This window comes from Chiloscyllium plagiosum, unplaced genomic scaffold, assembly GCF_037043375.1.
Source record: "Chiloscyllium plagiosum isolate Xiang-an unplaced genomic scaffold, Cpla_swu_hap1 HiC_scaffold_20, whole genome shotgun sequence".
NCBI lineage: Eukaryota > Metazoa > Chordata > Chondrichthyes > Orectolobiformes > Hemiscylliidae > Chiloscyllium > Chiloscyllium plagiosum.
Window position 1 is genome coordinate 9,767,066 of NW_028270158.1, and position 23,716 is coordinate 9,790,781.

The following is a 23,716-nucleotide window of genomic DNA, read 5'->3' on the forward strand; positions in this document are numbered from 1 at the left end:
TCACAAAAGGCTGTTTGCATATGTTTGAACAAAAATCTAGATTTATCAGTTTGGCATTAAGAAGTACCACAGGGGCTGAAGCCTGAGGTTGGAAGATTAACATTGTTTGACCTTTCACTTGATACCTACACCATTTGTGATCACAATCCCACAACAGGGGAAGTAACCTTTTGAAAAATGCCTCTTGGAACTTCATTCCAAACTGAACAGAATGTAATTTTCTATATGACTCTGTATGAGTGAGCTCAATACTTGTACTCAAGAATAGAGACAAATCTAAATCAGCCAGATTTACAGATAGTTACATTGTCTAACTAACAAAATAATAGAATCAATTACAAGGAGAAAATTCGAGGATTGCCTCAACGGTAATAATTTAGTAACAACCAACATGGCTTCAAGATGAAAATCCTGCCTAGAGCTTCTTGACGCTTTTGAGAATGTGACATCCTAAGTGGACTTGTGGAAAATCACCTAGATAAGCAAAAGAAAGCCTTTGTCACATTTCTTCAAATGCCTGAACTAAAACAGTAGGATTTCACAGTGCCACGTGGTGGAAGGGTGATGGTGAACTGGGAAAGCAGGTTGTGATTGGAGAGGCCAGAGTGTTGGTGGAACAGCAACTATTCTTAACACACGCTAATGACACAGATTCAGAATTCATATGCAAAATTTATAGGCCAAAATTGCTAAAGCAGAAGGAGGATAAGTAGCCAGAGACATTTAAAAAAAAGTTTGATGGAACAGTGATTGTGAAATTTAATACAAACAAGCACAGGGTACTGACTTTTGAAAGAATATATGAATATTGTGGTCTAGAATTTAGAGCTAAAATGGAAGGGGTCTACACATGACTTATTCCTTAATCTAGCTAATCTTGTCTTCCAACATAGTATTACCAGGGCTAAGGTGAATAGGTCACTTGCCATGCTCCTTTCTAATGCAATAATACATAGTCAGTTCTTTAATATATTTCAGTGGTACGACCATAGTATGTTGATGATTACAATGTTGATTATAAACAAGGCACAAGTCAGGAGTGAGATGGAATATACTCCCCACTTGCCTGGATGGGGGCAGCTCCAGCAGCACTCATGAAGCTTGACACCATCCAGGACAAAGCAACCTACTTGACTGGTATTTCATCCAACCACCTTAGACATTCACTCTCTCCCCCATTGATGTATAGTGGCAGTGGCGTGTACCATTTAGAAGAGACACTGCAACAATTTATCTAAACAACACCTTCCAAACCCACGACCATTACCACCTAGGAGAAGGGCTGTAGATGCACCACCATCAGCGCGTCCTACTCCAAATCACACACCATCATGACTCTCATGAAAGATCTCTCATCCTTTCATTGTCAGTGAGTCAAAATATAGAATCTGCATTCGTTACAGCAGCGTGGTGTACTTACACTACAAGGACTAAAGCAGTTCAAAGACCCAGCTTCTTCAAGATCATTCAGGATGGGTAATAAATGTTGGCCCAGCTAGCAATGCTCATACTCTGTGAATGAATTGAAAACATTCATTCATGAATTGAAAACAGTCAAATGGGCTGTTGACTGCATCAACAATGTGGCTTTTATTAAAGGTCGAACAGCCATTTGGCTTTAAGTTTCCTTGTTTAGTCTGATCACTGAAGGCTAAACAAAGCAGGATAAATGAAACAAAGTTCTCCCTTGAAATGATGACTGCATAGTGACAGAATTCCACTATTTCCTGGCATTTCTTAAACATTCTTTCAATAAAGATTCATGTTCTCTCTCTTTGTACAAATGTACCAATGCGTGAAGGTTTGATGCTCTGCTAAGCCTCACTGGGATATGCAGAGCTGAATTTTTTGACTGGCATCAGTAAGCCGATGCCAACACTTTTTGGAGGCTCAGTGCTAGCCTATCTTAACAGGATTACAGCCAATTAACAGCAAAATACAATATTTAGGAACTGCAGGTAGCGCATAGATGTGCGAGGGGCCAAAGGGAGTGGCTGGTTGGCAGTCCAAATGGGTAAGAGATTGGTGTCAGTTAGATTAGAGAGTAATACGGCACAATCTGCAAGTCCCTAAGCAAAGATCTCAATGGTGTCACTTGAATTACCTCCAAATGTCTGTGGACCTACTGTGACAGACCTGCTCACTTTGACTCAATGTTGAAAGCTCACAATCATACCTAAAGATCCTGGGTAAACTGTTTAGGACTGATAGGAGGAGAAATCCCTTCACCCAGAGAATGGTGAGCCTGTGGAACTCACCACCACAGAAATCAGTCAAGGCAAAAATATTGTATGATTTCTAGCAGGAATTGGAAATAGCCCTTGGGACTAAAGGCAGCAAAGGATATTGGGGTAAAGCAGGAACAGGTTAATGAGTTGGATGGTCCACCATGATTGGTAGAGCAGACTTGAAAGGCCTAATGGCCTACTCCTGCTCTTACTGTTCTATGTTTCTATCACATGCTAAAATTCAGACTGACACTCTGAGACTATCTCTGGTTCATAGCAGGAGGCCCATGGGCTTCAGGAAAACACCACCATTTTACCAGAATAGGGACCAACTGTCCTGCTAAGTATCTGAAATGGTCACCTACTTCTTGAAGGTGCTTAGCCATTAGTGTTAGTAGTCAACCCACATGGTGGCTCAGAGGTTAGCACTGCTGCCTCAAAGCACCAGGGACCTGGGTACAATCCCAGCCTCGGGTGACTGTCTGTGTGGAGTTTGCATATTCCCCTCAGGTCTGTGTGGGTTTCCTCCCACAGTCCAAAGATATTGAGATTAGGTAGATTGCCCACAATGTGCAGACAGGTGAGTTAGTCATGGGAAATGCAGGGTTATGAGAACGGCATGGGTCAGGATGGGATACTTTTCAGAGGGTCAGTGTGGACTGGAGGATGAATGGCCTGCTTCCACATTGTAGGGATTCTGTGATTTGATGGGAAATTGGAATGTCTAGTGTACTGTGCTCATTTGAATTGCATTTCTCTCCACTGATGTGACCTGAACCGTACTTTTTGCTATTCTTTCATGGACATAGACACCACTGGCAAGGGCCAGCTTTTGTCGCACATCCCTAATCATCCTTGAATTGAGTGGCTTTTTTGGCTATTTCAGAGGGCAGGTCCATGTTGTGGAGAGTCTGGAGTCAGAGACCAGAGTGAGTAAAGACAGCAAATTTCCATCCTTAAGATATCAATGAACCAGATGAGATTTTATCATGATAATGCTCATGCCTGCCAAATAGTGGAATATATTTTAATTTTCAAGTTAATCAACTGAATTGAAATTCCACCAGCCGCCATAAAACATCACCTTAGGCTTCCAACTCACTGCTCCAAAGGCATTCCCACTATACCACCATCTCCAAATACTTAATATTTACAGTCACAGAGATGTACTACAACACGGAAGCAGACTCTTCGGTCCAACTAATCCATGCCGACCAGATATTCTAACCTAATCTAGTCCCATTTGCCAGCAGTTGATCCATATCCCCCTAAACCCTTCCTATTCATATACTCATCCAGGCGCCTTTTAAATGCCATAATTGTATCAGCCTTCATCAGTTTCTCTGGCAGCTCATTCCATACACACACCACCCTTTGCATGAAAAAGTTGCCCCTTAGGTACCTTTTAAACTTTCCCCTCCCACCTTAAAACTATGTCCTCTAGTTCAGGACTCCCCCACCCCAGGGAAAAGACTTTGCCAAGTATCCTATCCATTCCCCTCATGATTTTATAAACCTCTATAAGGTCACCCCTCAGCCTCCAACACTCCAATGAAAACAGCCCCAGCCTATTCAACCTCTCCCTATAGCTCAACCCTCCAACCCTGGCAACATCCTTGCAAATCTTTTCTGAACCCGTTCAGGTTTAACAACATCCTTCCTATAAGCACATCTTTGTTTCAGAATTCCAGCATCTACAATATTTTGCTTTTGGATGTGAAGCATTTTCTGTATCACACTTCAAAACAAGATATTTTGAAAGATTCCAACCAATTAGTTGGAATCTGCAGATAAACTGCAGGGAAACTCCCCAAGCAACAGATTATCCTTTACTGACCCTTGAATTGAAATGTGTATAACTTCTAATTACTTTAGCAATCACACTGAAAAGAAGAAAAGCCAGCCTGACCTGTAATTAACCCAAACATTGATTTCAACAAGGCACTGTAATTATACTTAATAGTATACAGGGGAGCAGCAGGTTAGTACAGATTGTATTACATTCCATCTGCGAAATAACATACTCTCCATCTTTTACTGTGAGGAGCACTATTGAGAAATGTACTCATTATAAGTACGTTTTAAATGGAATAGTTTCAGGGGAAGTTTCAGGATGGTTGACTTGTGAGAAATAATAAGACTTTTAATCAGGAATTAGGTATAAAAAATGTAACCTACTACACAATTAATTGAATTTCTCATATTTGTTTTTTTTAAAAACTGTTAGATACTTGCACTTCAGACAACATTCAATTTCTAGTCAACAATCTGAGTACAAATTTGATTTAAACTAATGCTCAGAAACGATGCTTCACTGAAGTATCCATTCAAACTTATTTGCATGTTGCTGAACTTAAAAATCTCTCATGAGTCAGACCCTTTGGAAAGCATTTTAGAAAATATTCTTTTTAAATTATTCCTTAATATGTGTACAAGCAGAAACCTATGCAATTTTACTAACAGAGCTGAAAATGAATTTATCATAAATAAACATTGAAATCAGTGTCTAATCTGATATTAAAAACAGAATATAATTTTTTACAAAGTCTACACAGAACTATTCACTAAATTTATTGGTAATTTCTTAGCAAATCACTTTTGGTAACAGTTGAACGCATTCAAAAGATATTTCTGCTTCTGCTGCATTGGCCTCACATCTGTATTCTGCCGACATTATTCCTATCGTTGTTAAAATTGTTAACAATGTGGGAATGACTGGATAAGCTGTATTTTGTGATGTTGATTGACAGAGACGTACATTATTCTTGATGAAGGGCTTTTGCCCGAAACGTCGATTTTGCTGCTCGTCGGATGCTGCCTGAATTGCTGTGCTCTTCCAGCACCACTGATCCAGAGACGTACATTGACCATGTCAACAGGGCTAACTCCCCTGCATTGAAATAGCGCTGTTGGTTCTCAGGTATTTTAGTGTTATTGTGCCCAAAAGAAACCCTCCAGCTTAATTATTGGGAGCTCTATAAACAAGTGCATTTAATTATCGGGTAATATGAAGCGGGTGGACGGACATTATTTGATTCCACTTTGCCTTAGTTTAGTCAATTTCAGGTGAACGCGGGAAGAAAAAGTGATAAAATCTCACAAAAACTCCCAGGCTACAAAAGTTTAAATTCCCAGAAGATGTTTGTTAATTTTGAGCCTGTAAGTGGTAGCACTTGTTCTCCTGTTCAATTGACTGGGCTGCCTGCAAAGGAGTTTAAAAAAAAAGGTATATGACACTAAAATAAATATTAAGCAGGCCAATAGAGGGCAACATACTGTACATGAAACAACTTCAAATACTTTATTCCACAGGCTGCCGTTTTCAAAGGATGTTCACCTTCTCTGATTTCGCATTACTGCAAAGCTTTGAAAGTCATTTTACGGATGGTTTGTAGCACTTTGATTTGGCAAGTTACTCACTTATAAAACATCTGTTGTGGCTAAACATCCGTTTGAAACGTTGAGGGGCCAATTCTTCAAAGCAGACCTGAACAATTAGAAGGTTGATACAGTTGTAAGGGAATCAGCTGTGGAAGGAACTAGAATCTTTATGAGTATCAGCTCAAGTACTCAAATGAAAGCACAATACTGCAGATGCAGGACGTCTTAAACAAACACAGAGAAGGCTGGAGAAACTCAACAGGTCTGGCAGCATCTGTGGAACAAGAAACTGAGTTAACGTTTCAAGTCCCGAATGACTCTTATTCAGAACTGAAACATTAACTCTGTTTCTTTCTCCACAGATACTGCCAAGATCTGCTGCATTTCTCCAGGATTCTCTGTTCGTGTTTCAATTTAAACTCTGCTTAGGCTGGGTAGAACTCTCTGCTGGAGGAAAATATTCTCTTCAGTAAGTAAGTGTAAGACATTACAAAGGAAAGTGTTACCTAATTTACTATCAATTTCAATCCAGCAAATAAGATCGCAGATGGGGGATGACCCTACTTTAAACTTTCCCTTTATTGTAAAGATTTTGATCTCAAAGTCGCTCCCACCTATAAAATTACATTTTGATTTATAAGAGATTTCTTAGCAATTAACTATAATTTCTCAGTTGATATCGAATGGGCAATTTGAAATATATTCCACTTCTATTGCTGCTGAGCAAACATTCAGGCCAATTGGAAAACAGAAGTAATTAATCTACTCAATGTTGCCAAGTTGTTGTGGCCATTAATTTTATTCAGCTTAAACCAAAGTGTGAAAAATGCCTTTATTTCATGATAATGTGGATCATCATTGATTTAATTGGTTATGCCACTCAAGAGGTCTAATGCTGCTTTAAGGATGTTGTCGCACAATTTGACAAACCACAAGAGACTCAGGCACACGTCATGATCATTTATTCAAGTAAACACAGAGAGAAACAACTGTAAGACTAAGGGCTGCTAAAATCCACAAGTTTTCAGCTTTTTAACTCTTTAGGTCACATACTGAATTTGTATTCTGATCAATTTATAACCAGAGGTCCCTTGTTTCCCACAGCACATATCTCAGGCAATGTTCATGTCTAGACAAGGCCTCCCCTAATCCTGTTGATTGTTTACTCTCAGCTGCATCCTCATTTCTGTCACACACTAGCTGCTCTGGATTTTTGCCATCTACTTGCATTTAATTTACTACAAGCACTTCTAAACTGAATCCATATTTAATCCTAATTTGGCGATGCCAGTGTTGGACTGGGGAGTACAAAGTTAAAAATCACACAACACCAGGTTATAGTCCAACAGGTTTAATTGGAAGCACACTAGCTTTCGGAGCGTTGCTCCTTCATCAGGTGATTGTGATGAAGGAGCAGCGGTCCGAAAGCTAGTGTTTCCAATTAAACCTGTTGGGCTGTATAACCTGGTGTTGTGTGATTTTTAACTTTGTATTTAATCCTTGGAACAATAACCCTTTCAAAGGATCGCCACCAATTTTGGCAAGGTTCTGACCAGCATAGAGTATTGGATTGCCTGACTGGTGTCAGTAATATTCTTGAGGAACTTAATTCTTGCAACCTGTTAAAATTTTAGAAACTGTCGAAATAACTCAAGTTATGCAGCATACAATTCAGAGATTAATGCATGTCCTGTTTAAAACAAAAATGATTTGAGTTGATTATAAAGTGAAAATCTTTCCACTTTTCTTACAGAGTGAAATAGTTGTAATGTTCATAATGTATTAACAGTTGTAAAGGGTTGTAAAATATTAGTATACCAGCTGATAGCATTATGGTTTAATAGACACCACTGTTTGTACAATGGAGAGCTTCATATATATACACCAGAGTGTGTTTCTGGAAAACAACCTGGATTGACAGCTGGAACACCAGAGCTGAAACGTATGGTGCTGCAAAAGCACAGCAGGTCAGGCAGCATCTGAGAAGCAAAAGAGCCGCCGTTTCAGGCGTCAGCCTTTCATCAGGAACGAGGCCTCGGATGCTGCCTGACCTGTTGTGCTTTTCCAGTGCCACACTTTTTAATTCTGATCTTCAGCATCTGCAGTCCTCCCTTTCTCCTAGCCGGAACACCAGGACTGTCTGTAGAGGTTTAGTTCCTACGCCAGCTAACTAAGGGGGGTAATTCATAATCCTCACATTAGTAAAATGTTTAAAAAATTAGCACTTAAAGTCACTTAAATTCACCAGTCTTCCACCATTCTTGACTGAAAGTGCATGTTTTGTCTACTGGCTCCCCCCATAAAACACCTTGGGACATTTTATTGCATGAAGGTCGCTAATGTTTGAGTCATTGAGATGTACAGCATGGAAGCAGACCGATCAGTCCAACTCCTCCATGCCGACCAGGTATCCAAATTAATTTAGTCCCATTTGCCAGCACTTGGCCAATTTCCCTCAAACCCTTCCTACATATCCAGATGCCTTTCAAATGCTGTAATTGTACCTGCCTCCACCATTTCCTCTGGCAGCTCATTCCATACATGCACCATCCTCTGCATGAAAAAGTTGCCCCTTAGATCCCTTTTGTAGCTTTCCCTCTCACCTTAAATCAATGTCCTCTAATTCTATACTCCCCTACCTGGGCAAAAGATCTTGTCTATTTACCCTATCCCTCATTATTTTATAAACCTCTCTAAGGTCACCCCTCAGCCTCCTACGCTCCAGGGATAACAGCCCCACACTATTCAGCCTCTCCCTGTTGTTCAAATCCTCCAACCTTGGCAACATCCTTTTAAATCTGTTTTGCACCCTTTCAAGTTTAACATCCTTCTATAGCAGGGACACCAGAATTGAAGACAGTATTTCAAAAGTGGCCCAAGCAATGTCCTGTACAACTGCAACATGACATCCCAACTCCTATACTCAATGCGGTCACCAATAAGGCAAGCATATCAAATGCCTTCTTCACTATCCTGTCTACCTGTGGTGCCACCTACAAGGCACTATGAACCTGCATCCCAAAGTCTCTAGGGGTAACACGGTGGCTCACAGCACCAGGGACCTGGTTTGATTCCAGCCTCGGGTGACTGTCTGTGTGGAGTTTGCATGTTCTTTTTGTGCCTGCATGGGTTTCCTCTGGGTGCTCTGGTTTCCTCCCACAGTCCAAAAATGTGAATGTTAAGTGAATTAGCCATGCTAAAATGCCCATCGTGCTCAGGGTGAGGTTAGGTGCATTAGGCAGGGGTAAATGTAGAGTAATGGGGAATGGGTTTGGGTGGAGTACTCTTTGGAGGGTCAGTGTGGACTTGTTGGGCTGAAGGACCTGTTTCCACACTGTAGGGGTTCTAGGATTCTTTGTTTGGCAACAGTCCCCAGGACTATCATTAAGTGTATAAATCCTTCCCTGATTTGCCTCCCCAAAATGCAGCACCTCACATTTATCTAAATTAAACTCCATCTTCCATTCCTCAGCCCACTGGATCAAGGTCCCATTGTACTCAGAGATAAACTTATTTACTGACCACTACACCACCAATTCTTGTGTAATCTGCAAACTACTAACCATTCCTCCTATATTCACATGCAAATCGTTTGTGTAAATGACAAAAAGCAGTGGAGCCAACACCGATCCTTGCAGCACACCGCTGGTGAAAGGTCTGCTATAAAGTACTCATAAACAACGCCACAGTCTGAAATTGATTCATTATCAAGACAAACTTTGAAAGAAATCTTTGAAAATCAGGCCTGAAGTACAGTTCTGAAGAATAGTCATACTAGATTTGAATTATTAACTCTGTTTCTCTCTCTCTGCAGATGCTGCTAGATCTGCTGAATTTCTCCAGCAGTCTCAGTGTTTGTTTCATATTTCCAGCATCCATAGTATTTTGCTTTTTTGTTGTAGAATACTGTGAATGTTGGAAAGCACATAAAAACAGGAAATGCCAGTGAAAAGATCTCAGCACGGTGGGCAGTATCAACAGAGGGAGAGAAAAACCAATTAATGTTTCGTGTTCATGACCTTTCATCAGAACAAGTCAAAGATGCAAATGTTTCAATCAAAGGGTGGGTGGGTCTCAGACAAATGGAAGGTCTGTAAATTTGAAGTTTGTCCTCATTTCCCTGAAAACTGGTTGAACGGTAGGGTTTGGGGCCTGGCGTTTCTGCCCCTCTCCCTTGTAAATTGCTGTTTCTCTTAGACAGCTGTTAATATTAATTGTTTGTAAACTGTGGTGTTTAATAAAATTTAAAAAGAAATGGAAAGTCTGTAACTGGGAGAGGACAGAATGGAGATTGGGCAAGAACAGAAACAAATAACCTGCTAACTGTACACAGAATCATAGTCATACAGCACGGAAAGAGACCCTTTGGTCCAACCAGTCTATGCTGACCATGTTTCCAAACCAAACCAGCCTGCCTGTGCTTGGCCTATACTGCTCCAAACATTTCTTATTCATGAAAGTAATCAAATGTCTTTTAAACAATTGTAACTGTACCCATATCCACCCGGAGTCAATGTCCTAGTGGCATTATTGCTCGACTATTAATGCAAAGACCCATGTGATAATCTGGGGACCTGCGTTTGGATCCTACCACAGCAGATGGTGTAATTTGAACTCAGTAAAATCTGAAAGTAGAAGTCTAATGATGACTGTGAACTGATTGTTGAGGAAAAAAAACCTTGTTTTTCACTAATGCCCTTTAAGGAAAGAATATGCCATCCTACCTGATCCGACCTATATGTAACTCCAGATCCACAGCAACGTGACTGACTTTAACTGCCCTCTGGGCAATAAATGCTGGCCTAGCCAGTGATGCCCTCATCCCATGAATAAATTTTAAAAAACACTTTCACTGTGCGATCCACCCTGTATTAAAAAAATGCTGATGACCAAAAAAATATTTCATTTTCTGAAATTGAACTCAAGGTGGAGTCTGAAAACCTGAAAGATGATGTTCCTGAAGTCTACATTGGAGCCTCATTGGAATGTTCAGCAGACAGAGGAGACCTGGGAGCAAGGATGAGAATAAAAGTAACAGGTGACTGGGAACTTGCAGCTCTGTTTCCAAATGAACTATGAGCAGGAGCGAGACAATCAAACCTGCTCCACTTTAAATAAGATCATGACTGATTTGACTTCCCTACAATCCTGCCCATCCTTATAACATTGCATCCCCTTGCTCATCAAGAATCTATCCGCTTCTGCCTTAAAATGTTCAGGGACTCTATGGAGCATGGATAGGGTAAAGAGGTAAGGTCTTTTTCCTGGGGTCGGGGAGTCCAGAACTAGAGGGCATAGGTTTAGGGTGAGAGGGGAAAGATATGAAAGAGACCTACGGGCCAACTTTTTCGCACAAAGGGTGGTATGTGTATGGAATGAGCTGCCAGAGGAACTGGTGGAGGCTGCAACAATTGCAACATTTAAGAGGCATTTGGGTGGGTATATGAATAGGAAGGGTTTGGAGGGATATGGGGCAGGTGCTGGCAGGTGGGACTAGATTGGGTTGGGATATCTGGTCGGCATGGATGGGTTGGACCGAAAGGTCTGTTTCCGTGCTATACATCTCTATGACTCTCTGTGAGAGTAAAGAAATTCTCATCTGTGTCTTAAATGGGTGGCTCCTAACGATGCTATAGTGACCCTAATTCTAGATTCTTCCACAAACGGCAATATCCTTTCTATATCCCCTGTCAAAACTAGGGATGTAAAAGTATAAATGGTGCGTTGATAGGCTTTGGTCTTGTTGTTTAACAAAGTAGAAGAAAAGTGCTGCAGACGTGACTTTTTCTTGGAAAGGCATTGGTTATGTTTGAGGATATTTTGTAATATGTTGCAACATTTACACCTACAGACTTACCCATTGCTCTTCATTATCTTCGATAAGTATAATTTAAATATGATGTGGAGACACCGGTGTTGGAATAGGGTGGATAAAGTCAGAAGTCACAAGACACCAAGTTATAGTGCAACAGGTTTATTTAAAATCACAAGCTTTCAGAGCGCTGCTCCTACAACACCTGACATTGTGTAACTTCTAATTTAAAATACAGAGCTGACAGAAATATATGATCATAGAACATGGAACAGTACAGCCCCTTTGGCCCTCAATGTTGTGCTGAGCATTTATTTTAATCTAAGATCAACTTAACCTATACACCCCTCAAATTGCTGCTGTCCATTGCTTGCCTAACAGTCGCTTAAATGTCCCTAATGTCTCTGACTCTACTACCACCGCTAGCGGTGCATTCCACGGACCCACTATTCTCTGTGTAAAGAACCTACCTCTAACACCTCCCCTGTACCTTCCCCCAATCACCTTAAAATTATGACCCCTCATGACAGCCATTTCTGCCCTGGGAAAAAGTCTCTGGCTATCCACTCTATCTATGCCTCTCATTACCTTGTACACCTCTACAAAGTTACCTCTCTTCCTTCTCTCCAGTGTGAAAAATCTTATGGGTGTTTTGTTTTTGGTAAACATGCCTGTTAACATTTAAACAGTTAACAGACATAATTTTAATTGCTTAATTTTAATTCGAGTCAAGACCTTTCGGAATTTTGTTTCAATCAAGCCACATCATACTTACAGATTGAAAGCAAGTGTAAAACACTCAAAAATCATCTGGTCTCCCCAAAGTCCCACCCTGCAGGCTTTATTTCAGTTGACTCCAACATCTCATGCTCTACAAATGGACCTAATAAAGCTGGTGGTCATGACTGACAAGTGAACATGTGCGTGATAGCTTTTATTGAAGGCACAGAATTGCATTTCTATTTAACAACAAAATTTATTAGAAAGGAATACATATAATCTTGACAATTTATTTTACAAAATATTGTAATGTAATGAGACGGCAAGGCCAGTAAGGCCAAAAATCACTTTTAAAGAATTCAGCTATAAAAATATACAAATCAGTGTTGCAAAAGATCACAATTAACTATGGCACATTTCTAGTGAATGACTGGATGCAATGTAGGGTTACACTGAACTCAAGTAACATGGAGCAATATCAATTTGCATGTCCAGTTTATTAACAGAGGCGGGCACAAAGTGATCATACAACTAAGTAAACCATCAGTGACAAGTTATTGCATTATAATGCAAAGCGAATGTAACAGAAGAACCACAGAATTTGGAATGGCAAAATGTTCCCGCGTCAGGAATTCTAAAAAAATTAAAAATTCAATCACGGTGAACAGTAATTGAGCAGAGCAGCATAAACAAAACCAAGAGAAATGCTGATGAAACTCACCTCCAAGGATTAAATCTTTGCTTCAGATTATGCATTTTACCTTAAACGTAGCATGTGCTTGTGGTAAGACAATCATCATCACTGGACTTCAAAATACTGGACTTCTAACTGAACAAGTTATGGAATTAGGCCCCATGTTCCTGAAATTTAATTCAGAGAAACCTTTTTAAAAAGTGTAAAATCAGCAAATAATCTAGACAGAAATTTCCCCTGGGTACTCTGATTGCCGGGCATGATGGACAGAGACTTTAGCTATAACAGGAAATGGGGTTTCTGCCAAAATTTACAACAAAAGATTAAGAAAACTTGAGAAAAATCCTGGTGTAAAGTACTTTGTGAATGGTGTTATGACATGGGGTAAACCCTCCTGCTTAATTGAAACCAACAACAACAGAAAAGATTTATCCCACGCAGTAATTTGTGAAACTTCGATAGGCCAAGAACTACTTAAAGTAAACATTAACAACTTTATTTCTTAAAGTATAACAGAGAATAATTAACTAACAACTATTTACAACTCCTTTCTCTAACCTATTGTTTACTTTCCCCTCTACAATACTGGTCCGATAAAAGTCCTGATTAACATTTACCAAACAAAACTTCTTATCTCAAAACCAGACAGCTTTCAGTTCTTCTCTGTATTCCTGTCTTCTTTTCTTCTTCTTGGGGATTCTGTTTCATAGTTTACTGATCAATAAAGGTACCTTTAAGAGGGCTATTCTTCAGGCAGTCTTTACATGCTAGCGGTTTGGCAGTTCTCCTCCCAACTGTTCAATTTTCCTTGGTCTTATACCCCCAAAGCATTGGATTGTGTCATTAGCTTTTAAGATTGTCAATATACTCAATTTAAACTCGATTGGAGGTTGGTATTTTGGGGTATAATTTAAACTGATTGGTTGTATCAAATTTGTTTTTGTCTCCAGGCAACCAGCTAATTGAGTTGTTTGACCAAATGTTACATTATTTTTTCTTTTCAGAACACTTTGTTCTGTCAGGTAGTTCTGTTGCTTTTAACCCTCTTAAAGGTACAGTACACCCACATCTTCATAACAATGGAGCCATGAGTTTTCAATGATTGTTAATATAATTCACTGCTCCATAAAGTACAACATTTGGTTTTATTGTAAGCAGGTTGCGCTGAATTTCATGCACAAAAATTTAATGATTTCTGCGGTTTCATTAAATTATATTGATGACACTTCAAACAAAAATCTACAACCTGAAAGAAGTGTTACATTTTTATATTTGTACTTTATGCATTCTCTAGTTTGGAACCTTAAGTTTATTTGAGGCTATTTATGATGGAAACTGGGATTACTGCCAACATAATGCCCATGCACAATTATCACTTCAACATTTGTCACTCTACACAAAGCACCTGTAGCATTCAGAGAATGGAAGCAATGGGATCAGAAACAGTTAACTCATTATATTGGAAAACATGGAACTCCCCGAGACATCAGCTCCAATTCATTTTTTTTTAGCCTGTACAAGCAAATCTTCAATAGCATTGGAGGGCACTGACAGCAGCATAAATCAAGTAACACACACTTCATTCCTTTTTACTAAGACAAAGCTGTTTTTAACCTTGACTGTTCCTTTAGGACCATAAGTCAAGTGTCTTAATAGCCATATTGTGATGTCAATAAGCAAGTACACATTGTTGCTGAATAAAGAGTATAGTTGGTTGTAAATCACTCGTTCTACCAATTAAGGATGGGACAGGTTACCAAGGTCAGCAGAAACCAGCAAAAAAATTACTGGACTTTTTTTTATCATTTTTCAAATTGCTACTGACCCACTGATAGGTCCACTATCTTGTTCATTGAGATTATTTTGCCATTTTTACAGCCAAACAAGTACACATAATATAAACTTATATATAAATTTTATGTTCTTTATAAATTTTATACATGTGATACTTTCAAGTTAAAGCAATTGTTCATGAAGAGCAAGATATTTTTATGTTGTATGACTCTGGGGGAGAATATCATCCTTTGCCTGTCCTCTGTTTCCAATATCATGCATTGCTTTTTAAACCTTTTTTCTGCTCTGTGACCCTATTTTGAGGTATGGCCTTAGAGTGAAAAATGTGGGGAATGGGAGACAGTTGATGGGTGGTTTGGGAGAAAATCAAACAGCAGAATAACCTGTGCATATACAGCAATACCACCTACCATTTAGCAGGTTCTGTTGATGTCAATAATCGTGCTTCTGAACTCATTAGGCCCTGCTCACTGGGAAAAAAAAAAATCACATCCCTTTAAAGAGGCCTTGCAGCTGATCCCAGGACTGACAAATCGGAGTCTGCAGCCTGGGAATCCATGGCCTCTGATTTGCAAATTCTATACTCTTGAGTCTAGGGTTTTACTGAATAGTTTCCACCCTCTGTACTATTTCCTGCACCAATCAAGTGTGTAAAGCTAGAATTTAACACTTCTCACTCATGAGATGGCTGCTTTCATCATTGCGTTTTCTGCCTTTTGACAGGTCTTGCCGTTGTGGCCTTTTCTTTGTCCACTGTTTTACTCTGATGGAGCATGACACCCTTCAGCAACAAAGGATTGACCTGTTGGCCCACAGCCCAGGTCCAAAGACATTGTTCAATTCTGTGAGGGGTCCAATCCTTCACTGAGTCATCTGTAAAAGGCAAGTCCACCATTACCTCGTAGAAAACCCAAATACTGTCATATCAATAATATAAGCCATTACCCTATCACATTTCCCTTCAATAATAGTGGCATAAAGAGCTACTCACAAAGTATTGATGCATGTTTAAACAGCAGTGCTCCTGCTTCAGAATCATGGAATCTCTACAGTGTCAAACCAGGCCAATTAACCCATCAAGTCCTCACTGACCCACCAAACAGCACACCACCCTACTCTATCCCCATAACATTGTGTTTCCCATGGCTAATCCACCTAGCCTGCACAATCCTGGACACTATGGGCAATTTAGCATGGCCAAGTCAACTAACCTGCATATATTTGGACTGTGGGAGGATACTGGAGCAGCCAGCGGAAACCCATGCAGACACGAGGAAAATGTGCAAACTCCCACAGGCAGCTGGAATTGAACCCAGGTCTCTGGCACCATAAGGCAACTGTGCTAACCACTAAGCCACCATGCCACCCATGGGGCCTCTACTGTTTACCTTTCTCCAGTCTGCAAAATTCTGTTTTCTATCCCTTAGCCACTTTTGTATCCATAATGCTGCTGTCTCTTTTATTCTATGGGTTTCAGTTTTGCCATTAAGTCCAACATGTGGCACTGTATCAAACATGTTTGGAAAAGTATATATGAGTTAAATTGTAACTGACAATTCTACAATACAAGCCTACTGTGCTAGTAGATCCCAAGCTTAGCTTTTCTGAAATAGACCAGTTTATCCAATAACACCACAATACTGTATCTAGGCAGGTGGCCTTGTCAGAGATGTGACTGAAGAAAGATAAAGTATGTATACGTGAAGCATTTTGCACAACTTCAGGGATGTGCTCCTCTGAAAATTAAGCACTTTTGAAGTCTGTCACGATTGCAAAATTTGAACCTTGTTCACTCTATCGCTCCTATTTCTCAAAGTAAGAATTGTTCATTTTAGCACTTTAGTTTGACTTCAAGAGAGGCTCCTTTCTTGCTTTACCACAGAACAATAGATTGTTCCCAACTCTTATTGAAACATAACTCTTTCTGACTTTGTCCACCACCAGCACCTCCATATAACGTACTCCCTGTACTCATATTACATACAGAGTAGAGCCTTAGCAAGAGAATATCTTTAACACATTTCCTAAAGTGATTAGTAAAGCTACTAAAATCACCCTGTTAAGATCACTGTATATGACACTGATTCCTAGTACATCTCAACATTCTTACATTGACACACCAGCAGAATTTCTCCCTCAGTGCACAGCAACTCTGTACTCAGTACAGAGCTGTGAAAATTACAGAAACTTACTGCTGTTGAGTTGCGTGGCACACTCCCTCACTTTTTGCAGGTACAGGATGTAATGTTTAAGTGTGTACTTAATGGGAACCAAGCCAGGGATTGACTCCACTGCTTCATCTGCCATGAACGCAGCTTCTTGTGGAGCACCAGCCACAAGCACAGCTAAGCATAAAAGTGAGATAAAAGATTTCATTATAATAAATTTACGGGATGGATGAGCAGTGCAAGTAATTGGACAAGCGTTTTCTTTCCTACCCGATGCTGTAGCAGGTCCCACTGCTTTCAGTTTACTGAGCTCAGTGATTGCAGCTGAAACATCAGGAAGCAGTTTGAAAGCTTTACATGTGCAGGCCTCCACACTGTCCCTCGAATTACTCATTACCATCTGCTGCAGTGTTGGGCGGAACTTGCCCCTCTACGGATAAAAGGGTAGAGGGAAAGAAAAGTCAAATTAATCACTAAAGTTCAAAGTTAACAAATAAGGAGCTGGGTCTTAGTAACACTACTAGCTCCATCTTCAGGCAACACAGATTCCCATTCCAGTACCATTACAACCCAGAAAAACTCTACATTCCCCTTTAAAACAAAATAACATTCTATGACACTGTATACCCCTTTAGTCCAGTATCCTTCCACATCTATTCATACAGGACCCATTATTCTTTATGTATTTTATCACAACCAGATTATTCCTTTCACTGAAGTATGCTGCCATTCCCACGGATAGTAAGTCTAGTTGCATTGGCATAATAAGACATTGCAGGCTCCTGTACTGCTTTATACTGCGAAGGAGAATGGTATTCTGTAGCAGTTTGCATTGCACTGGGAGAGCGAGTTAAACCTGGCAAATGGTATTCAAACAAAGATCAAGTTATACGGAAGAAGTCAGCTGAAGGAGAATGGAATTTTTCTGTTACACAACATTATTCACTAAAGGTACATGAACAATGCCAATAAGCATAACAAGTAGGGTACTTGGTCATAATCACAACCATTCAATACAGAATGAACAAACTATTTTGTCATTGGAGAAGATATTGCTTAGATAATATTTGGAATAATGCATCTAGTTTTAGTCTCCTCCAACATTAATACTGTGTAGAGGCTTCAGAAAAAGTTCAGGAAGATGACACATCAGGGCATTCCTAGCTTTTCAATCTAAATGTTGGTTGTGAAAATAAGTTTCAGTTTAATAAGCATGTAAATTTTATTAGTGCACCAAGACCCAAAAAAAGTGAGCATTATATGTACAATAACGTGGCATTTAAACCACACTAAATGCTATTGTTTAGAATGTTCCTTGAAGACGTGGGGTACATAAAATTAATTACTATCTTAGAACCAACTCCAATTAATTTTTAAAATAATTCAGAGACCATTGACCAAATGGAAGTTCTTTTTATTCACGGAGCAGCTTATGATATCTTCAGGATTTGGAGAGAAGCAACAGGAAACACAAGATATAACAGTGAACACAAAATCACAAAACAGCCTGAAGAACCGAATCAAATCACATCCGTTATAGAGTGTGACCGGAAATGGTCATAACTGAAAAGAAAGGAATTTCTCCTTTATTTTGTATGTGAGCAGTTACAATCCATAAAGGGACTTTAACTCAATTGGCTAGATCGCTGGTTTGTAATGCCAACAGCATGGGTTCAATTCCTGTACCATGAAGGACTCTCCTTTTCAAACTCTCTCCTCAACTGAAGAGTGGGGTTCCTCAGTTTAAACCACCCAACAGCAGTCTCTCTCTCTCTCTCTAATGAGACAGCAGCTCTATGGTCTAATAAAATTATGGCAACGTTTCACAATCCATAAAGGACTATGTGTATCTCCCTCTGTTTCAAGAAAGACGATTGGTTACAAGTTGAAGTGCACTAGCTCACATCAAGTATGACCAATCAGGACTTATTCCTGCTCTTACTGCCTGTCATGGACATGTTGATTGGATTAGCAGGTTAATGATGAAACCCTTCGGTCAAGTCTCTTCCCATGGCCAACAAGCCCCGAAATGATCTTGAACACAGTTTCTGATATAACTCCCATTTAGTCTGGGGGTCTTCTGACCTCACATAGTCATAGACCGTGGGAATAGACTCTTCGGTCCAACTGGTCCACACCGACCAAGTTTCCCAAACAAAACATTTCCCACTTGCATGCATTTTAGCTCATATCCCCCTTAACTGTTACTATTCATGTACTTATCCAAATGTCTTTTAAATGTTGTAACTGTAACCGCATCCATCACTTCCTCTGGTAGTTCATTCCACATACGAGCCACCCTGTGTGAAAAAGTTGCCCTAGAGGTTCCACTGAATTATTTCATAGAATTAATTACTATCTTATAGCCAACTCCAATTCATTTTAAAAATAATTCAGTGTCTGTTTCAAATGGTGTGACAGAAATTGTACGTTCTTTCCAACACCTTCCAGAAAAACTCTAAACAACAGCATTTAGTTTAGGTTTGAATGCTGTATTATCGTATGTATACTGTTTACCTACAGCTTGGTGTAGTGGTGCTACTCACTGCACCTCTAGACTCCCCTGTCACTCTGTAAAAGGAAGAAATGGTCTTGTAGGATTTAAACATAGAGGTCCTCCAAAGGCCTGGTCAGAGGGTAACCCCCACAGTGTAACATTAAAGTGGCAGATTTGATCCCAGACTGTGAGAATTTCAGGTCAGGAACAATAACTGGACTCTGATTCTTTAAGTATGGAGGAGGGGATACATAGCAGTGTTCCCATCCCTAAATATTATTTCAAGGTACAGAAACATTCAGAAACCACCTTGCTCTTTAGTACATAAATCCAACCCTACGCAGCATACTTACTGTGAGTTTCCATTCCATCAACTGAACCAGTTCGGTGTGAGTGAGGAATTTCTCTTTACGACTACAGATAGCCTCGGGTAATTCTTCTTGATACCTGAATTAGAGAAGAATTAGCAGTCAGATCATTCATAAATATATAAGAGTAAAGAAACATCTTAAATAACCTTTCCCCTTCTTTATTATAGGCCACACAATAGTCACATGTTTATTAAAAAGATATCTTAGCTACTATTTAATGTACGGATTGCACTAGTAAGTTCTGCTGACCAATAGTTTTCCCTTAAACAACACCATTAAAACACACTAATAGGTCACTTGTATCATTTAAACTACCAAAAACAAATATGACAGAGTGCAACTCACCCTCAGATCGGTCAACTATTACAATATGTTGAAAGGAAACTGCATTTTAATGGATTTTACATTGGGAACTAATGATGGCTGGATTTCCTAGCCTCAGTAACTTTGGAAGGTAAATGCAGCCGAGAAAAGCCGTATTCAAGCAACAGTGCATTTAAAACACAGCTTGTGAGCCAGCACATGAAACATTTTCTATAAGCCTGAGAGTTTTATCAATGTAAGCTACCGTGGGTGACCATCAGAATCTCTGACCTCTCGTCTTTATTATCTCATGGCTGAGATTTCCAAATGTTCTCATTTGCCAGCTTCCAAGGAAGCTACTATTTCTAAACTGCAATTCACTTAGACTAAGGCAGCTCATGTTTGCACCCACACAAAGGCTCACATTCCCATCATAGAATCAGGCCATTCCTCCCATCAGGTCCACACCAGCCATCCGAACAGCATCACACCCAGACCCATTCCCCGACCATATGCCTGTGTTCCTGCATTTCCCATGGCTGATGCACCTAACTTACACATCCCTGGACACTATAAGGCTATTTTAGCATGGCCGATTCACCCTCACCTATACATCTCTGGACAATGGGAGGAAACCAGAACACCCAGAGGAAAGCCAAGCAGAGGTGGGGAGTGCCAGGTGACATGTGGCTCAGCGATTAGCACAGCTCCCAATAAATACCTGGAACAATGCCAGGGACCTGGCACAGTCAGGGGGTTAGGCAATAGGTGCAGGAGGCGACCATTCTGCCCTTCGAGCCAGCACCACCGTTCATTATAATCATGGCTGATCATCCTCAATCAGTATCCTGTTCCTGCCTTATCCCCATAGCAGCAGTGCTAATCACTGAGCCATGTGCCAACTGTCACTCCCATCATGATCAAACTCTAATCGCTTTTTGGTGTTGGATTGAGTTAATTTTCAATAATAAATTAAATAATTTTGATTTGATCAAGCACCTTGAGGAATCAAACAATATTCTGATTAATTGTGGCTAATCATTAAACAATTTCTGTAAAGAATACAGCTATAAAGCCAGGTCAAAAGTAAGGGTTTATGGTTTCACTGCTGTATTATGGCTCAAGGTACTGTAAACTTCAGGTAACAAGTGTGAGAAAGACTTTTACTCAAAGACAGTTATGCTTTAAAATGATAACTTAAAATACGCAACAGGTCTACATATGTGATTGCATGATTAGACTCCAGCCCTTCACAGCTCCCCACCAAGGATACAGTGCTGGTCAGCACTGTCTGCTAAGAGACAGGCTTAGAAAATATGGAAATTCTCTGACATTCAACCCATTATGAAAATCCAATCCTTAGTCGCAGGCCTGAGTACTTAAATTTCCCAAAGTGATCAAATAAACATTACAATATCAGGTGTCTCTCATCAACCCTCCAGTCACCCTTTCCCTGAAAGTAATCTGTGCCTTAGCTGTTGTCTTTCAAGTTATGAAAGAAAGGTCAACCCCTCACCATTTATCCAGTGCAGTCAGCTTGCCTGCTTTCTTCCCTTTGGATGCCATCGCCTTTGCTTCAACCACATCCCCATAGAGAGCAAAGATAGACCTCCATACGGTAGGATTCTTGCAGTTATACAATATTTCATGTCCAGCCATGTTACTTTATTCATTAAAGTTTTAACCTGTAAATAAAAATGACATTTATAACTGCACATAAGTATTGCAATCATCAGTGTTTAAACATAAACCAGAAGCAGTATTAGGTCACTCAGTGCATTGAGTCTGCTAGGTCATTTAACATGATTGTGGCTGATTTGATCACTCCACATGCCTATCTACCCAAGTGGAGAGGTGATGGCTTAGTGGTATTATTACTGGACTGTTAATCCAAAGATCCAGGTGAGGACCGGAGATTGAATCCCACTGTGACGGTGGGCAGCACGGTGGCACAGTGGTTAGCACTGCTGCCTCACAGCGCCAGAGACCCGGGTTCAATTACCGCCTCAGGCGACTGACTGTGTGGAGTTTGCACGTTCTCCCCATGTCTGCCTGGGTTTCCTCCGAGTGCTCCAGTTTCCTCCCACAGTCCAAATAAAGATGTGCAGGTTAGGTGAATAGGCCGTGCTAAATTGCCCGTAGTGTTAGGTGCAGGAGTAAATGTAGGGGAATGTGTCTGGGTGGGTGCGCTTCAGCGGGTCGGTGTGGACTTGTTGGGCCAAAGGGCCTGTTTCCACACTGTAAGTAATCTAATTTGAATTCAATAAATATCTGGAATTAAAGAGTCTAATGATGACCATGAATTCATTGCCAATTGTTGGGGAAAAACCCATCTGGTTCACAAATGTCCTCTGGCTGCGTGAGACTCTTAACTGCCCTCAGGGCAATTAGGCATGAGCAATAAGTGGTCACCTAGCCAGAGATAACTACATCCCGTGAATGAATCTAAAAAAAAATCTATCAATATAAGTCTTTAAAATATTCAAGGTGTCTGCTCTTTTGGCAAAGAGAGCTCCAAAAACCCTCTGTGAAAAAAAATTCTCCAAATCGCTGCCTTAAATGGGCAACCTCCCCTTATGCGTAAAACCAAAGATGGGGACAAAAAAAAAGGAAACCTCATTGAATTCATGATTTGTTCCTCTGTTCAAATACTGACTATCCGTGAAACAATAAGAACAGATTAAAAAAAAGAAGCTGCAGGAAGTCTGGCAACATACATGGAGAGAGATAAACATGGCAGGGTGATGGTTTCCATCAGAACACCTATTTTAAATTTTCAACTGCTGCTGCATTTTGCTTGCTTCCAAGAAACAATACCAGAACTTTTGAAATGCTCTGTCTTTCGCTCATTGGCAAAAAATAAAACTGGCATCAAACCCAAGACCTTTTTAGTTAAGATTAGAATCCCTACAGTATGGAAGTAGGCCCTTCAGCCCGACAAGTCCACACCAACCATCCAAAGAGCAACCCACCCTATACTTACCCCTGACTAATGCATCTGACACTATGGGCAATTCACCTCACTTTTGGATGGTGGGAGGAAACCCACACATCCACAGGGAGAATGTGCAAACGCCACACGGACTGTCACCCAAGGCTGGAATTGAACCTGGGTCCCTGGTGCTGTGATGCACCATACTGCAGAAGAGTAGTAAGCACCCTCACCCTGTTGGTGATAATCAGGTTCACGCTACTGAATGGGTTTGCAGTGAAACACATGCCACAAAGAATTTTAAACAGCATATGGAAAAGGCCATTCAGCCCATCGTAACACTGCTAGCCTCCAGACAACAATCCATTCTAATCCCATTTTCCAGCACTTGGTCCTTAGCCGTGCGGGTATTTTATCATTAGACACCTCAGGAGCAGGTAGGACTTGAAGCCAGGCCTTCTGACCCAGAGACAAGGACACTACCGCCGCGCTAAACTGGTCACTGTAATACTGTAGCGCTTCAAATGCTCAACTCGAAAACTTCTTCAACGTCTTGAGAGTTCCTGCCTCCACCATCCTCCTTAGGCAGTGACTGGGTGAATAAATATTTACGCCGAGTTTATACTTTACCGGAATCGGTCCTGGTCACACAGCGGCGGGAACTGAAGGAGCGTTGGCGGGGGGTGGAGAGAGGGAGGAGGGTTTCCATTATCAAGATGGCGGCGCTCCGGCTTCACGGGGGAGGTGCCTGTCGCGCGCTGATTCGCTCACCCTTCCGTTCGGCGCCGGGAGATGAGGCGCGCGGTCCATGCGTCC

The 23,716-nt window shown here is 40.6% G+C and overlaps 1 protein-coding gene across 2 annotated transcripts; it reads right to left on the reverse strand.

The window, feature by feature from the left end:
- Nucleotides 1–12,372: 12,372 nt before the first annotated feature.
- On the reverse strand, nucleotides 12,373–23,607 carry LOC122560866 (uncharacterized). Of its 2 annotated transcripts, XM_087997655.1 has the most exons (7): nucleotides 23,531–23,607; nucleotides 21,485–21,653; nucleotides 19,648–19,741; nucleotides 17,068–17,227; nucleotides 16,822–16,974; nucleotides 15,307–15,502; nucleotides 12,373–13,002 (listed from the first exon to the last, which is right to left on the reverse strand). In XM_087997655.1, the coding sequence occupies exons 2-6, from the start codon at nucleotides 21,625–21,627 to the stop codon at nucleotides 15,327–15,329; spliced, it is 726 nt and encodes a 241-aa protein (XP_087853781.1). In that variant the 5' UTR covers nucleotides 21,628–21,653; nucleotides 23,531–23,607; the 3' UTR covers nucleotides 12,373–13,002; nucleotides 15,307–15,326. The 2 variants fall into 2 exon arrangements, with proteins under 2 accessions (XP_087853781.1, XP_043567988.1); XM_043712053.2 differs by having other exon boundaries at nucleotides 12,373–15,502.
- Nucleotides 23,608–23,716: the final 109 nt, after the last annotated feature.